The 18,041-nt window shown below is 35.3% G+C and overlaps 1 protein-coding gene across 4 annotated transcripts in view; it reads left to right on the forward strand.

Moving 5' to 3' along the window:
- The window catches only part of LOC111380374 (diacylglycerol kinase 4-like), a 20,051-nt gene extending 2,182 nt beyond the window's left edge, over window positions 1-17,869 (forward strand). For 2 of the 4 annotated variants that reach the window (XM_023003913.1, XM_023003916.1), the window contains exons 2-12: window positions 263-385; window positions 562-699; window positions 779-864; window positions 11,813-11,900; window positions 13,203-13,278; window positions 13,354-13,436; window positions 14,292-14,362; window positions 15,426-15,503; window positions 15,681-15,768; window positions 17,166-17,282; window positions 17,467-17,869. In XM_023003913.1, the coding sequence (XP_022859681.1) occupies window positions 263-385; window positions 562-699; window positions 779-864; window positions 11,813-11,900; window positions 13,203-13,278; window positions 13,354-13,436; window positions 14,292-14,362; window positions 15,426-15,503; window positions 15,681-15,768; window positions 17,166-17,282; window positions 17,467-17,625 (1,107 nt within the window). In that variant the 3' untranslated portion in view covers window positions 17,626-17,869. Of the gene's footprint in view, window positions 1-262; window positions 386-561; window positions 700-778; window positions 865-11,812; window positions 11,901-13,202; window positions 13,279-13,353; window positions 13,437-14,291; window positions 14,363-15,425; window positions 15,504-15,680; window positions 15,769-16,545; window positions 16,622-17,165; window positions 17,283-17,466 lie in introns of those variants that run through there. The other 2 variants (XM_023003915.1, XR_002700181.1) reach the window with 2 other exon arrangements.
- The last annotated feature ends 172 nt before the right edge of the window (window positions 17,870-18,041 follow it).

The following is an 18,041-nucleotide window of genomic DNA, read 5'->3' on the forward strand; positions in this document are numbered from 1 at the left end:
AAAAAAAAAAAAAAATGATGTTAGATTTTGGGTCCTGACCTAAAGCCTCCATCCATAAACACTGACCGGATGTTACTCTGATATCGTTCTATTATCAAGGTCTCACTGCATAAAGAGCTAAAGTGTCATATAAAGTTTTCCTCTTTTCTGTTTGGTATTAATTCCCCTGTTTATTGTCAGTTCAAGAAATCTGTGGTTTAGAATAACATTAGGAACTCACAAGTGAATTTGTTCCCTTTTTCTTTCCTTTTTAATTTTTCAGATTTTTGATCTCCTAGTAGTGAAGCCTCATGAATTTGTTCAGTATGGATTGGGTTGCCTGGAGAAGTTTGCTGCTCTTGGGGACAGCTGTGCTAAAGAGATTCGTGAAAAACTGAGGATTGTGGTAGGCATCCACGCTAACCTAAATCCTTCATTCCTTTAAATTCCTAAAGTTGTACCTTTTGATAGATGCACCATATATTGCTAGTACAATAAAGTGCTCATAATCCCTGTGCTTCTTGTCTTCTATTATCGCAATAATTTTAGATGTAAATCTTTAAGTTATCTAGTCCTTGACAGGTTGCAGGAGGTGATGGTACTGTGGGCTGGGTCCTTGGATGCCTAGGAGAGCTTGACAAACATGGCCGATTGCCAGTTCCCCCTACAGGAATTATCCCACTCGGTACCGGAAATGACTTGTCTAGGAGTTTTGGTTGGGTAAGCTTTCATCTGCTTGAACTTTCCATCTTGTATGTCATCTACCCTGTTTTAAGATGTCTCTCAAAATTTTCTCCAGGGTGGGGCATTCGCTTTCAATTGGAAATCAGCTATAAAAAGAACACTTGATAGGATAGCCAATGGGCGCATTTGTCGTTTGGATAGGTGAGATGTTTCGGTACTTCCTTACAATATTTTTTTTCGTTTGCGTTTGATTGGTTAAAGACAACAAACATACTTCATACCACCCCTTGGATGACTCGCCAATTCTTTGACCTTGTTTCGATAGGCAAGGTCTTTTGGTACTCTTCACAGTATTTTTTTCAGATTTATGACGTGGGTGCCATCAATTGTGACGTCCTGAGTCCTAGAGATCGGAGCACCACTATCATGGACTTATTAAATGCATAAACATGCTTTCATTAGGAAAATAGGCCAATACATGTCATAATTTAAGTGTGTGAGATATGAAAGAACACTAGGAATTAATTCAGTATTGGAAAATTCTATTTACATGTCTTAAACTTGAAAATTAATTGACTTACTAAACCATCATATAATTCATGAAATATTTGGGGAAGGACTTAACCTATCAATTAACATATCTTAGAACCATAATTTTATAAAGTTTTTAAGCACATATAGGCCAAATTAAAACGTTTGAGTTGGAAAACACTCTAAATTAGAAATCTTACTAGACAGCTATGCGTGACATTTTCGTAAAAATCATTAAGACACCCACTTGACCGAAATAAATTCTATAAGACCTAAACCACCTAACATTTCCAATAATGAACACTCGAATGTTTAAAACCCCAACTCATTCATTAAGATGGGTAAATAAACTTATGAATGCACGCGAACAAATTCTTGGATTATTTTGGCATATATTATTTAGGTTTAATGCCTCGAAATTGGGTTGAAATCTTGGAAAATTACGTTTGGCTTGCATTTGAAAAGAAATCAAATTAGATCTAAGATTTTTTCCTTTTAAGCCGTTTAACATAATTTTAGTATATTTTTTTACCTTTTAGGACTCCATTAGGTTTATGGACGTGACCTATAAATTAGAGATTCCTTTGTCAGTTTTAGATGAAGCATTATTGCCGTCCTGTATTATTCTTTCCATATTGCCGGTTTAATAAATTTCATCGTTCCTCTGCTTATTATTATTATTTTTACTTTACTTTAATTTTGTTTTCGTGGTACGATATTAAATATTTTATAATTGTCACTAATCTCAATCTTGCATCGCCTTTGGGATCAACAAGTGGTATTAGAGCGCGGGTTGCAGGTTCTTTGTGATTTGGTTGAGATTTTTTAAGGATGAATTTGTTGAAATATGAAATTTCGCTGCTGGATCGCAATACAAAATTTTCGCCGTGGCAAGTAAAGGGAAGGGCTGTGTTGACGCAGATGGATCTTGGTGATGCTTTGTTGGGTTTTGAGAGGATGCCAGCAAATTTGTCTATGGAGGAGAAACAACAGAGGTATCGAAAGGCTCTAACGCAGATTCATCTTCACTTATCCAACAATATTCTGTAGGATGCCTTGAAGGAGAAGACGACGGCTACTTTGTGGCTCAAGCTGGAGCAGTTGTGCATAACAAAGAGTCTGACGAGCAAACTGATTCTAAAGCAGAAGTTGTATTTCCATCGCATGGTGGAAGGAGGGTCACTACAGGACCATCTTGCTATGTTCAAGGAGATTATTGCAGATTTGGAGATGTTGGAGGTAAAATATGATGAAGAGGATTTGGCCTTCATCCTGTTGTGTTCGCTGTCCAGTTCTTTTTCGTTGTTTCATGATACTATATTGTATAGTCGTGACGTGCTGACCATTGAGGAGGTGTATGACACCCTGTATTCAAAGGAGAAGATTGAGCTGTTGGTTGGAGATCCTACATCTAAGAGTGGGGATGCTCTGGTTACTCAAAGTGATCGACGGAGGGGTAGATCAAAGGTGAGGTATAACAATGTGTATTGTTATTACTACAAGAAGAAAGGACACATTAAGAAAGATTGCGAGAAGTTGCAGGGTAAAGGTGATTTACATGCAAATCATGCGAGACAATCAGGTAACGAGATTAACATTGTTGAGAATTTTTCGGATGATGGAGATGTAATGTTGGCTGTATCTGATAGGGAATCCAAACCTGGGGAATGGATTTTGGATTCTACATGTTCGTATCATGTGTCCTAATAGGGCTTTATTTCAGACATATGAAACGATAAAGCAAGGTGAAGTTGTTATGGGAAATAACTGATTTTATCGGGTTGCAGAAATCGATTGGATCAGATTGAGGCTACAAGAGAGGACAGTGAGGACACTTGATCAGGTTCGTTTTGTTCCAAACTTGACAAAGAATTTCATATCGCTGAGTATCCTGTATGTAAAAAGGTATAAATTCTCTTGTGGAGGTGGAGTCTTGAAGGTTCGAAAAGGTGTTTGGGTTGTACTGGAGGGACGGAAGAAATCTCAGTTGTACGTATTGCAGGGAACACATAACCAATTAAGAGGCATTTGGACAAGTTCAGTACCGTGGTGGAAGTTCAGTTTGGTACAATACCTCTTGTGGTGAGCTCTGAGTTGGTTAAAAACGCTGCTAGGGAGAGAGTTGGTGATTGCGCTTCGCCACCAATTTTAGTGGATACACTGTGTTTAGTTGCTAGGGTTGGACTCATGGAGCGTAGCTACGGTGGTGCCAATAATGTCTGGAATGCTTTAGGGGACGTTGAAGGTGATAGTTCTAGCAAGTGGCCTCCTGATCCAACATGTGATATTATTTTTGTTACATGGTGTGCTTCGTTCCTGTTTGGTCAACAGTAATTCCTTGATGAAATTTTGGGAACCCAGAATTTGGGTTCGGATGTCGCTTGTGGACGCCGTGTAGAGGACGATGGTTGGGTGATGGAGATTTTAGTTATTGTGTTGAGGAGATTGGTCAGTTCATTTCGAAGTAGACAGATTTGAAATTTTGAAGTTTCGTTCGTTGCATCGAAATTTTGAGTCAAGGTGGAGATTGTTAGGCTTAATGCCTCAAAATTGGGTTGAAATCTTAGAAGATTACGTTTGGCTTGAATTTGGAAAGAAATCAAATTACATCCAAGATTTTTCCTTTTACGCGGTTTAACCTAATTCTAGTATATTTTCTTATCTTTTAAGACTCCAGTTTATGGACGTGGCCTATAAATTAGACTTCTTTGTCTGTTTTAGATAAAATATTATTGTTGTCCTGTATTATTCTCTCCATATTGTCGGTTTAATAAAATTCATCGTTCTTCTGCTTAGTTTCTCTTTTTCTACTTTACTTTAATTTTATTTTCGTGGTGTGATCTTAAATATTTCATAATTGCACTACAAGAAAAGTGAGTTTTGCCGACCAAAAGTTTAGTCGCTAAAGGTCCATTATCAGCCGGTAAAACTAATTCCCCACTAGAAAATACTGGTCAGAAGCTGGTCGCCAAAGGGCAGCCAGCACAAGTTTTTACCGACCAAAATGCATGTTAGTCGGCAAATATAAGAGTTTTGCTTACCAATTCCATGTTGCTCGGGAATGATTTAACCTTTGCCGACCAAATATTTGAGTTGGTAAAATTAAAATGTTAGTCGGCAAAATCCATATTTTTGCTTACCGATTTTATGTTGGTCAGGAATAGTAGAACCTTTGCCGACCAAATGTTTGAGTAGGTAAAATTGGAATTTTAGCCAGTAGATATACATATTTTTGTTTACCAATTTCTTATTGGTCAAGACTAGCAAAACCTTTGCCAACTAAGAACATTTAAGGAAGTGCTGACAATTGTTTCAACGGGTAAATGTGAGAACATTTAAGGAATTGCTGACAATTGTTTCAACCGGTAAATGTGATTTTATGCAATTATTTTTTTGAATATGTGCAACAGTTTAAATTTCAAAATAGATTAAAAGCACAACTCCAACACAATGTACCAACAAAAATCTAAAATCAAGAACTATTTGAAATCACAAAGCAATAGCAAAATATATGTAAGACAAATAATATATTATATCAAAGACAAGTCAATTCGACTTCAAAAATATGAGTAACTACATAAACATATAGTCCAAAATAGTAGCATAGGCATGAGCTATAATAGAGAATCAACCGTGAAGATGACTCTAAACTAATAATCAGTTGACTCATAATCAGGTGATGAAGATAGAAGACGGATAAGTAGTAGGCACTCTAAGGCTGCTTATTTTAGCAGTAGCACCTGGCATAATCTCCTCCTTGAATCTCCTCTCTTCTCCGTCAACATATGCCTCTTCAGTGGTTTGTACATTTATCATCTCCTTCTGTGCGACGCTAGAAAAGTATTAATGCAAATAAGGGAGTAAAATATTTGTTCCATTAAGTAAAAATAATGTTGAAGACATTTGTTCATTACATATTTCTCCTCAGCCACAAGATGGATCCAGCCTTTGATATCCTTGTAATGTGTATTCTTTTATAGCTGAATTCTATCCAGTCTCCCAAAATGCATCTATTTTGCTTCTTACTTACCCCTATTGCCAGACATTGAATAAAAGATCTAGAACCAAAATAATGGGTAAACTCTTTGCTACCTTGGATTTTTTCTGTAATGTACAATTAAATAGAAATGAATATGGTCAACAAACTAAATAAGTACACAAATGAACATAAATATATGTGAAACTCCCAATAATCTAGTGCAGACTTCTTTAGCCTTATTTGCTTTCCTATGAGCCATTGGTTGTTCTAGATACTCCTTTTAGTATGCGTGTAGCTCATATCAAAACTCCTTAAAGGAAGTGGCCATTGATTTCTTCATGAACTCGTTAAGAGATGAATATTTACCATAATGTACGTTAAAAACAGCCTATATATAGTATGCTATAATCATCAGTATGCTATCTTTCATGTTTTGTTACGCTCGAGTGGTGGCACTGCAAGTGACAGAAGAATATGATGTCAAAAAAACACACACACACACACATTGACAAGAACTAAATAATTCAATCTTAGAAACCTGTCTCTGTGGGCACAATGGTTGGTGTAGGTAGGGAGACAGGATCAGGGTGCGTGCTAGGTGTAGTAAACGGCTGTGTGATAGGAACAGTCATAGGTATTCGGAGTGGTGGCTTGTTCTTTGGTGGCATTGGAATAACCACTTCGTTTCAAAACAAAATTAAGTAAAAAGAATATTATAATGCATATACAAAAGTCTTGCAACCAATCACATTGACAACTAAATTATCATGTAGGATTAACTAAAACATTGCTAGCAATCTATCTGCTGAATAAAAATACTTCTTATCAATTTTTTGGTAACCAAACAGGGCTAATTATATTCCAACGAGACGTTGGTGTATGTTCAAAAGGAACTAAAATAAAAACAGAGATCTGGAATCTTAATTACCGAATGAATAAGCATTCACAGTCTTGGCTTGGGTCATGGAGAACCAAAACAATAGGAGAGGTGAAAAGAAAAGGAAATTAACATATAAAATGTTGGATCTCAAGTGCTCCAACTTTATCAATGTTCATGTATGCAGCTGACTTGCCAGGTGAAGTATGTAGCATATTTAGATTCTACAGATATCAATAGCTACCATATATGAATACAAAATATATCTGTAATATAAATACACCTGGATATTCAAGTAAAAAAACCAGAAATTCCCTCAATCAAAAGCACACGGTCAATATTTCTTGCCATTACAGTAGAAAATCCACAATCAAAACCTGCCCCAATTATTTGATACGACAATTGTACTAGAAGTATTCACCGTAATTCCTCATACAAATTGCACATATACAGAAATGTAAAAATAAATTATACAAATCTCTAACTAAGATCTTACTTAAATGTGCATTTGCATTTACGAGCATGAATTTATCATCAAAATTAGGGGGAAAAATGGGAAAACTATATTTCTCAACGAATGACAAGAAGAAAAATACCATTCATCAATAACCCCATGAAAATCTAATTGCAAGTCGACAATTTAACAACAATGGGGAAGTTAGAAACAAACACTCACCCTGGAAGCAATGATGATTAATGATGTGAGTTCTGCATGATAAAGATCCTCAGTAGAATGCAGAGATGGTGCTATTTGTGGACTTGTAATGTAGGTATAAATCCAGTAGAAAAAGAAAATTATTGCTAATGATGAAATAAATAAGGGTTAAAATAAAAGTAGAAAACAATTACCACTATCAATGTCAACTCCAAGAATGCTTTGGGGAGATGCAGACGGGGGAGAGAGAGACGGACGACACGGGGAGAGAGAGATGCAGAGTTGCAGAGGAGCAAAATTGAAAATTTTCTTACCCTAAACCTATATTTTGAGACAATCCAAAATTAGGATTTTCAACTCCCGGGCATAGTCTAGTGGTGCAAAGGACAGGAGTGAGGTTATCTCACGTCTTGCTGACAGTCGCAGTGTGGAGGTTTGATTTCTGAGACATGGAATTGGACTCCTTGTAGGCGCAGTGTACATGCAACTCTTGTTTTCTGACCTGCTGGAGCACATCCCGCGATTTACCACCCTCACAAAGCTATAGGGGCGAGGTGGTGAGGGCCCTCAAGGTTGGGGTTCAACCTTTTTTTTTTTAATTAAGATTTTCATCCCCTGCCAATATTTTTGGGCCAAAATTAGGATTTTCATAGACCATTTATGGTTAGTCGACAAATATATATCGTCTATGCTGGCTAAAAAAATACTTTGTTAGGTAAATAGAATTTCTAGTGGCTAATTTCTAGTTGGTCGGTAAAACGTGGTCGGCAAAGACTATTTTCCTTGACTATTTCAATTGGGTCGGTAAAAAGTTGGTCGGCAAAGATATGGCTGACTACGTATTTTTACTGAAAAATCTGGTCGGTAAAACCCTAGTTTCTTGTAGTCTTGTCATTAATCTCAATCTTGCATTGCCTTTGAGATCAACATATACTTTAGAAAAGCATGCATAACTCAATCTATCCAATTAAGGTGGGATCAACATATACTTTAGAAAAGCATGCATAACTCAATCAATGCAATTAAGGTGATACAAAATGTTATGGAACTCGTAAGGCTTTCATATTCAACTGGTTTCATGCAAATATAATTATTAGAGACTTCGGAATATTATTTTAAAATCCAGGGGCAGATTGTGGAATTCTCAGCAGTGGTCAATTTTGAAAATTTGTAACTCACAATCCATGAAGACCTGTGCAAGATACTTTACATGAAAATAAACCTCATAACATGATCCATTGATGTGTAAAATTTCACAATTTTATATAGAAATTTCGTACATAAAATAGCACGTACAAGAAATCTGACCTGTAGCAGAAGAAAATTCTGCATTAATTCAAAATTTATTTTTCAAGCTTTAACTTATAAAATATGTTTCCAACATAAAAACCAAACATAATCCTCGACAAAACCGCATAATATCGTACTTCATGAATCCAAATAATACTTTGAAACATTTGAACTAACTCAAATAAATAGTTTACTTAAACATGAACTTAAAAATACTGTACCTTTATTATCTTTTTCTTTTTGCTTTCCACCAAAGCAATCACCATGCATTTTCCTTGTTTCCACGACCAGAGATAATGAGTATGATAATACTTGATAGGAACATCATTGGTGCATCCCAATTTTAACATAAATGCAGAGCTGGTTCTGTATCTAATGGGCCCTGAGGCGAAATATGAAAAGTAGGCCCCCCAGCGACAAAATTCAAAGATGTATTATGCGACTCATTGCTAACTTAAAAAACTAACATTAAAACAACAACGAAATATATTATAAAAACGATTTATATTATAAACCATCAAACCAAAAATTTCAAACAATTAGTTAAATACTATTCTTGCTGTTTTAGAGGCAAAAACATCAATCAAATTTGAATAATTTAGCTGCTCAACCATTTCTTTTTCTATTGATAGCATAGCCAATCCATTTAATCTTTCTTGCGACATAGTTGATCGGAGATAGGTTTTGATCAACTTTAATTTCGAGAAACTTCTTTCTGCAGATGCAACTGTAATCGGTATGGTTAACAAAATTTGGTAAGCAATATAAGCATTTGGAAAACAAACATCCAATGTCTTCAAATATTGTAGCACTTCAATTGCTCTTGTTGCTTCACTTGGTATGTAACACCTCAAGACTTGTAACATTTTATAATGCAAAGTTGCATTTGCAAGGTTAATCTTTTGTCTTTTCAAAAGAGAACTTGTTGGAAAGGACACCTTATAGTCCTCTTGTACATATTCTTCCGCACTGTGTCCATTCCCCAGAAAAAGATGCCTATCCCTCACGGCAGAATTTTCAATTGCTACAATCACAGCATGTTGTAAAGGATGCCAAGAACCAGAACGCGTATGTAATTCATGTTCAAACCAGCTCCATGGACGTAAACAACAAACACCATAGTAAGAATGCTTTGTGTCCTTGGATGAACATGAACATCTTGAAAGAAATGACTGACAATTTTTGGCTTTGATGAAATTAAATTGAGCTGCTTCTGGAAAGTTGCATGCTGCTTTCTTTTATGGAAGTATTACAAGATAGGACTTAGTCATGTGAGCTTGCTATGACCTGCATAGTTGAAGGATCCACAATGACAGCAGCATTCACGACCTGAAAGAGTGAGTTTATAAAAGACCAACAACCAATCCTAAGTACAAGTATCTTCGAAGATAAAAAGCAAAGAAAAAGGCATAGGATGGACAATAGGTCACTCAATATCTATAACCAGAATGTATATAGATGCGTGCAAAATCAGCCAGCACGCTCTAGCAGAATATCTTAAACAGTTTAAGCTGCACTGCTAAGCCCTTGTAATGGCCCTTTCACGTAGATCTTCCATTACATTTGAATAAACACATTGAAAAATTACAAGTGAAGTTCTCTCTTTTACCTAGGATCATAGAAGCCTACAAGGCCAATCTAGTAGGATTTCATCTCATTTCTCACAAAGGCACAATGATAATGCGGCATATAGAAGATAATTTCACTTCATTTATCATTCACTCAGATTTATAATTTCATACCTTTTCCATTTTGACATGTCTAAATAATTTATCTAGAAACTAGTAAATTACAACTCTAATGGAATTTCAAGCAATAAATGTGAAAAGGAGATAAATTCATTTCAAATACGGCACCAAAGTAGAATGTATTTAATGATGCAAAGGCATCCAGAAAGCATTAGGTAGTTACCGAGCTAACACTAGATTTTGCCAAATCAACTGCATATGTCATGAAGCTGGAAACTGATTCCGAATCGTCTTTACTAAATCCAGTTATGCCATCGATATTGCTCCGGTCGAAAGACAGTTAGGTGACTCGGCAGTCGGGACTCGGCAGCACAGCCAGCACTCAGCAGAAGCAAACGCCAGAAGAAGGGCCAAGGAAGATAAGATTCGTGGTGAACTCACCGTCTCACCGTCGCCGTCACTCACCGGACGCCCGGACTGTGTCAATGTTGAGAGGGGAGTCACGATGGCTTCACAGTCGTGAAAGTCGGAGGCAGTTCTTGAATTTTCATATGAATTATTTTGGGAATTTAGGGATTGGATTGGATTTGATTTGGATAAATGGATTGATGGGTTGGGATTTATGTATTGTTGGGTTGGGATTGGTTTAGTTATTGGATTGGGCATTTCATTTGGGCCGGATGGATTAAAAAAAAAAGGGCGAAAATGAGGCCCCCTAAGATCTTGGGCCTGAGGCGGAGGCCTCATTCGCCTCGGCCCAGGACCGGGCCTGCATAAATGAACATACCGTCAACACGACGTAGAGGGTTTTTGGCAAAATCCTAAATTCATATCATATCGTATTACATAACTGAATGACCATAACATATATACAATCGTAACTACATAAGTATGACATCAATATCATATGAAACATTGAACATTAAAATGGGATTATAATGCACCTCTTTTCCTACCTCTAACTTTGATATGAAAACATGGAAAATTTTGGTAAACTTTGAAAAAAAACTTGAGTGATTCTTACAAGACTTTTCTCTCTCTCTCATGAGATATTTGTTGACTTTTCTTGTAGGGTACATGCCCATGCCCTAGCCAAATTTACTGTTCATCAGTTCATATGATGTTGGAGTGGACAATATAAATTCATTACGTCCAAAATGGCTTTTAAGAGTCCTGAATCCTAATGAGCTCCAAACTTCACCAAATTTCATCCTAAGCCCAAATACAATAGACTCAACTCAAATTTCTCATTCTCTCATAAAATTTGGCATTTTCCAATTTCTCACTTTAGTCTTCGGTTGCTGGACTCATCCTTTAAACTGATTAAGCTTTTCAAACTTTCCATTGATAATAAAAAAATTATTATTCGTGATAAATTCGTCATTTTTCGATCAAAAAATATTAAAATATTTGCACTTTGAGTCCCTAAAAATGAAAGGTTTCCATTTAAGTCCTCAACCTTTTCTATCTTTTTGTTAAGGTCCTAAATGATGAAACGTCCAGGGTGTTATACCAATAATTCTTGGCTCTTTATGAACATGTGGACATTGCTAGTGAAAGGAAGTTGATATATTATGTTTTATAAGGATTTATTAAACTGCAATTTATGGGTCCTTATCAATATATGAGCGATGATTTTCTGAATATTAATTTCGTGATGATTTGAGGAATATTTCCTCGTGTTAAAATTTCTGTTGAAGTAAAAAATTTCCACAAATATTTTAATTTTTTTAATTTGAATCTATATGCCTTTCTTTGGCAGAAAAATTCACAAATTATTGAATCAAGAGCATACTTAGGGCCTGTTTGAGCCACATTATTTCAAAAAAATACATTTTTAAACAGTGATTTGACATCATTTCAACCATACATTCTTCAATAAAATAATATTACACACAAATAAAAAACTTTCCTTATTTTTTAACCACACATTTCCCATCAATACACTATTCAAGAATGCATTATTACCAAAATAATGTGGCTCAAACACCCCTTTAATTTGTTGTGGATAGTTGCAGGACAGTTGATTTTACAATGAAAGTGCCTAGTGAATTAGTTGTATACCTTCTTTTTCTTCTTTTAAATCTCTGTCCCTTGGCAGTGTTATGAAATACACCTCTCGTGTGCAGTTGGCATGCTTTGATATCAATGCCAGCAGGAGAGGAGTTGGATACACCTTATTCTCTCAAGGCAACAGAAGAGATACCTCTTGATCAGGTTTGTACATGATGTTTGATATGTAAACTGGTATTTTAAGTTTGTTTCTGAGGATTTATCTTTCATTTGATGGGAATTAAATTTTGTGAATTTTATTGATTTGCAACATTGTTTGGTTTCTCAATAAAGCATTTGCAATTGGTTTTTGATGCACATTGTAAAATCACTATCATGATGGGCAAATAATAGGTTGGTTATGTGGATCTTCGCCATATTTGGGTTGCTTAGGCCCTAGGATGCACCGACACAGCCATGAGTGTCGCATGTGGCACCACACAGATGCATTGACACCTGCAATTTTTTAAAAAGGACCCAACATGACACGTCCCGACATGATACGCTGATTAGATAATATTAACACTTTTTTTTGGGGTTCATTTTTAACTTTTAATATTGTGAAGTAAATTTATTTTTCTTAATTAGAGCACGTTGATGATATACATCTTGGCGGGTCGGCAACGATCTCCTAGTATGTCGGCAACATGACCAGTCGTTCAAAACTAAAAAATAATTTGAATACACCACCGTGGTTTTTGACATGTGTTGATGTCATGTCGTCGTATCCCTTGAAGTAGTAGCAATTTTGTAATGATGTGCTCAATTATATAAAATAAAAAATAATTTGGACACAACCCATTGTTTCCAACATTGCGGTGTTGTGGGTGTCCAACGGCAATGTGTCCACGACGTGTCCAACTGTACAAAATTAAAAAATTATTTGGACACACCACGTGGCATTTTTGACACATTAGCGACATGTCTGTTGTGTCGATAAAGAAGAAGGGAAAAGATGCGACTTGGAGAGTGCTCTTACGTTAACATTTTTCTACTATGTTTGTTGATTGTCCATAACTAAAAAGATATTTATATAAACCATTTTTTAATACTATTCCAATTTTGATATATTTCAGACTTATGTATTGCATTTTTTTTTTTTTGGTAAAAGATTTGATTCATTGAGCATTTTATTATAACTTTTCTTTTTCCGTTTTCAACTATGTATAGCTAAACTTTATCTGAATAAACATAAGCTTGCTAATAAAAACTTTTTTGATACCACTCCATTAATGCTACGTCAACTTGAACTATCCTGGACATCAATTTATGCTTTTAAAACATAAGTCTGTGGGCAACTTTGTTGCCACTGTATTTGGGAATAATATGGATTTTAGATACTTATGGTGATAAATGCTATATTGAATTTAAGGAGAAATGGTCCTAATTGGAAGACAGCCCAATATTTAAATTTTCCTCAGTGAATTTTGTCATTTTGTTAATTCAGACTTAATATTAACTGTGCAGGAACTGGAAGTTGAAGGGGAGTTGGCGGAGAAGGTCTCCTGTTATCAGGGAGTCTTTTATAATTATTTTAGCATAGGTGTGCATTTCATTTTCTTCCACTTTTGGCTCAGTTTATAAGGTGGCGGTTGAAAGAGTTACTATATCAATGCAGGAATGGATGCCCAGGTTGCTTATGGTTTCCATCACCTACGCAATGAAAAACCTTACCTTGCTCAAGGTCCTATTTCAAACAAGGTGAAAATTCTTTTACATTTCTCTGAGATTATGTCTCAAATTTCTATCCAGCTATGTAGCATTGGTTGTAGAAATGGTTGCTTTTAACTCCTGGAATTAATGAGTTTGGGTTATGAAGAGTAGGATACATAGATGTCAAATTTCACTGCAATGAGAACCTGAAGCTTTAGGATATGTAGGAATCAAATTTCACTACAATGAGAATCTGAAGCTTTCAATAACATGTAAATCTTTCCTTCCGGTGTCCCTTTAGATGGGTTTCAGTGAGTAGAACAATATCCTGAAGTTTTCAGTGGCTTGTCAACGTTTGCAACGAGTTAAAGAAATCAAATTTCACTACAATGAGAATCTGTAGCTTTCAATAGCATGTAAATCTTTCCTTCAGGTGTCCCTTTAGATGGGTTTCAGTGGGTAGAAATACAAAGAAACTTCAACAGTTATATAGGAGTGATATTCTGAAGTTTTCAGTAGCTTGTCAATTTTTGCGATGAGTTATTCACATGCTGATGTTACAGGGTTATGTCTTACTCTGTTAAAGCTTTTTTGGAGGCTCAGGCTAATTTGAATACTTGTCCATAGGGTTGGAAAATCAAACATGATAATGAATCATTCCTAGTTGTGAATTGAATTATGCATTGATTTATTGCACAAATTTAATTTGGGGGTTGGTGGTTCTCATCAATTTTTGCAGTTCTATTTCTGATGGTATTTCATAAGGCCATTTTTTATGTAGCTTAATATAAATGTCAAAAGATTACATACCTTGTTGAAGTAGTGATGAATTAATTCACTGCATGAATGATTGCCAGCATGAGGTATACAAATTAAAGGTGGAACTGATCCTCTTCACTGCAGATAATTTATTCTGGATATAGTTGCAAGCAAGGCTGGTTCTTCACACCATGCAGCAGCGATCCAGGGTTGAGGTCAGAAAATTATTATCTTTGAATTTTTCTCGCTAACATTTACTGAATTGCTTGCTTTGGGAATTTTTGGTACTCATGGATGGCTGTCAAGGGGAATGAAAGTTGAATCCATATTTCCACTATCTCGTAATATTTGAAACTTTTCCCTATGCACTTAAACCTGAGCTTTGCATTTTATTTCTTGTGTTTTTTTTTTTTTTTTTGGGTAATTGCGAATGCATTTTGATTCTTATTTTTATATTATGAATTGACAGTTATTTTTGTGGATTCATTCCTTAATTACGGAAAAAGATCTTGGTGGAATTGCCACATATGAAATTGAGCACAATTTTATTTCAAAGAAATAGCCCACCTGTTTATTCAATTCTTAAGAAAGCTGCCCTACTGCAGCTTCATTGTTCATTTTCTCCATTTCTTTAGTATATAAGTTAACAGTGAAGTTGGTAATGGGAACTTGAGTATCTAGAGTTGAGGCTTATTCTTGGACATTTATCTGGTGGCTATAGTAATTATTGTTTTTCTATTTTGTTTCTAAGTTGCTGAGGTGGGTTGGTTTGTTTTTTTTGTATCTCTCCTACTCTACACTTCTGCCTGAGATTCTGAATTCAGATCTCTTTTTCCTGAAATCCATGTTTCTGTCTTAATTTACCTGAAAATTTCTCTGGGCGTATTATCTCCCTGAGGCACAACTTTAATAAATATTGATGCTTAAATCGTCGATATGATTGCTGGAAATATCCCAGCATGACATCCCTATGCAATACAACTTTGAGTCCTCAACAAGCACAATGTACTTTAATATTTTAAATGCTTACAAGACTTATTTGGATTCTATCTGTTCATTTACATGCTTAAACTTTGACTAGAGTAGTCATTAATTGTGTTCCCCTTGTGGATAATTCCATGTCTGATTTTATATATTTGTGCTTTGCGTAGAATAGACAAGCGTAAATAATAATACATTGTGGTAATTTGTGCATTTTGTACTCGATATAGATCGATACAATGTTACATACTTATTCTAAACTTGACTGGCTTTATAATTCGTATTGTTATTATACAGGGGACTAAATAACATCTTGAGGATATATGTCAAGACGGTCAATTCTCCAGAATGGGTGCAAATTCCTATTCCATCAAGGTTGATTTCGTTGCATAGAAAAGTTTACTGCATATATTTTTTAGTTTGTTTCTTGCCACATATTTAGATGACACGATCTGAATGTGTACTAAATTCTTTAAAGTATTTACTGTTCAATCACAATCTAGATTCTTACCTACATTTTGCTTAAGTTAACCTGGGATTTTGATATCACAGTGTGAGGTCTGTAGTTGCTCTAAATCTTCCCAGTTATGGAAGTGGAAGAAATCCATGGGGTACTTTGAAACCAGAGTATTTAGAGAAGGTATCCCTGGTCACACTACATCTAACGATGCATTTTTCTCCTCCTATTTTAGCACAACATTTGTCACACCATCACATAGTAGTGATGCAATTTTCTTACTCTCCACATACCCTTTTATGTAGATTCAAAGTGTTTCCCGCATTGTGCATGAAGACCGATGATTAAACCTTTCTTGAATGACTATACTGCTACTACAAATAAATTATTCCTAGTTTTAGTTTTTCTTTCTTTATAAGCACCAAAACATATGTTGGACAATCTTTTTTTAAATAAAAAGTAATTTGAGCTACATTTATGTATCTCGTGTTGTGTTATCAATGTTATCCGCTGCTTTTCTTCTATTACTAAAACTGGTCCACAGTACATATACTCAGATTAGTTTGGCAAATGTATAAAGGAGATGAAAATGTCAGATGACTTGGGCTCAAGTCCCGGAATGTTATGTTACTTTTGCTATTGCGAGGAGACTATTCTATTAATGACACTGAGAATTCAACTATACTTAAAAAGTAACATAGTAGCCCTTTTTCTTATAATTGATAGTTAAGCTCTATTCCGTAGCCTTGTAGAGATGCTTCTTTCTTAAATTAAAAGTAGGCCCATCCAATTCCCTATTTCAGGCACATCTGTGGTAGGCATGCCCAGGGATCACTGATTAGTCGAATGACGAATCAATTGATTTAATGTGGGCATTGATATTTCTATTGTCCTTCCTCCTTTTTTTGCCCTTTCACTAGTGGTTACTTCTGATTCACAGCATCCCTTTTTCTTTCACAGAGAGATCCAATATGTACATTTGGGATATTCTACACGTAAATGATAAACAGAAGTGGATGATGGCTATATGCTGCAAGTAATTCACTTCTTTAAATTGTTTTTAAAGAATTTATCTTTCAATAGTGGTAACTAAAGGTTTATCGAGGACTGAAACCTTATTAAGTAGAGCATTTGCGTATATCACTTGAATAAGATATGTAGACAGAAGTGCAAATGAACATTGGGAGTGAATGGTGTGGAATGTTTGTTTGTATTCCTCAACTTCAATCAAAAAATGGGTTCCTAGATAATAAATTAATAGATTGAATCAGATTGAATCAATGGAAATATAGCTAAGCAAAATGCAAAGATGACAAGTTGCAGAGTTTAATTCAAAATAACTGTTGCTACTTTGTTTCTTGTTGCATCTCCATCTAAATATCTCTATTTATATATGATTATGCTTAATTGGTCTATTTGCTTGAAGGTGCTTAAGATAGTTGCTCATATCAAAATAAAGTTTGTTTTGCTGATTTTGTTTGATAGTGAATTTATAACTACTGCCTATATGTTTAGCATTGAAAGAATTGTTTTGGATTATGAGTTAATGGTAGTTTCTTTTTTACTTCTTAAATTCTCAGAGAGGATTTGTTGAGGCCCATGCTGATGATGGTTTCTTAGAAATTTTTGGTTTGAAGCATGGATGGCATGCTTCATTGGTTATGGTTGAACTTATCTCTGCCAAACACATAGCTCAGGTACTAATAAGTGGTCTGAGTTAATGATTCTAGGTGTTGCAATATATGACTAGGTTGAAAATGTTCAATTTTAATGATCATAATCTACTAAAAAATAGTTAGTCAAATTTGTCTGAGATATTGTTTAATGATACTCTTTGCTTTTTTGATTTTAAACTTAAATGAATTATCCCGAATTTTCTAGGCCTCATCTATTCGATTTGAGCTTAGAGGAGGAGAGTGGACAGAGGCATATATGCAGATGGATGGTGAACCATGGAAACAACCGATGAACAAGGAGTTCTCGACATTTGTGGAAATTAAACGTGTAACTTTTCAGTCAGTTATGGTGCATGGGGAGTAATTTAAATGTTTGTAATGCATCTTTCCCCTCGGGGCTTCACATAATTATTTACCTTGATGCATACAATTCTCTGGGCATCAAGTTATTGTTGTGAAAATCTCTAGTTCGTCTGTCTCTAATCCCTTTAGAAGAAATTAGTTTAGTTGATTCCAGCACCTGTACCAAATTAATATGCTGTTGTTTTTCATTTTTGCGACTTTCGGGAAATCCTTTGTTTGGTAGAATGATTTAGATATATTGACAGCCTGAAGTTATGAAATGCTGATTAGTTAGTGCAGCTAAAGTTTAAGCATTGTGGTACATTTGCACTTATAAATAGATTGAACATATTTGAGATACTGTCCAATTTACCATTCCTAACATGTCATAAACTCTCTTGGCAATTTGAGGCTGATTTCAGCAACTTGGACATGAAG

The sequence above is a fragment of the Olea europaea genome, unplaced genomic scaffold, assembly GCF_002742605.1.
Source record: "Olea europaea var. sylvestris unplaced genomic scaffold, O_europaea_v1 scaffold2131, whole genome shotgun sequence".
NCBI classification, from domain to species: Eukaryota; Viridiplantae; Streptophyta; class Magnoliopsida; order Lamiales; family Oleaceae; genus Olea; species Olea europaea.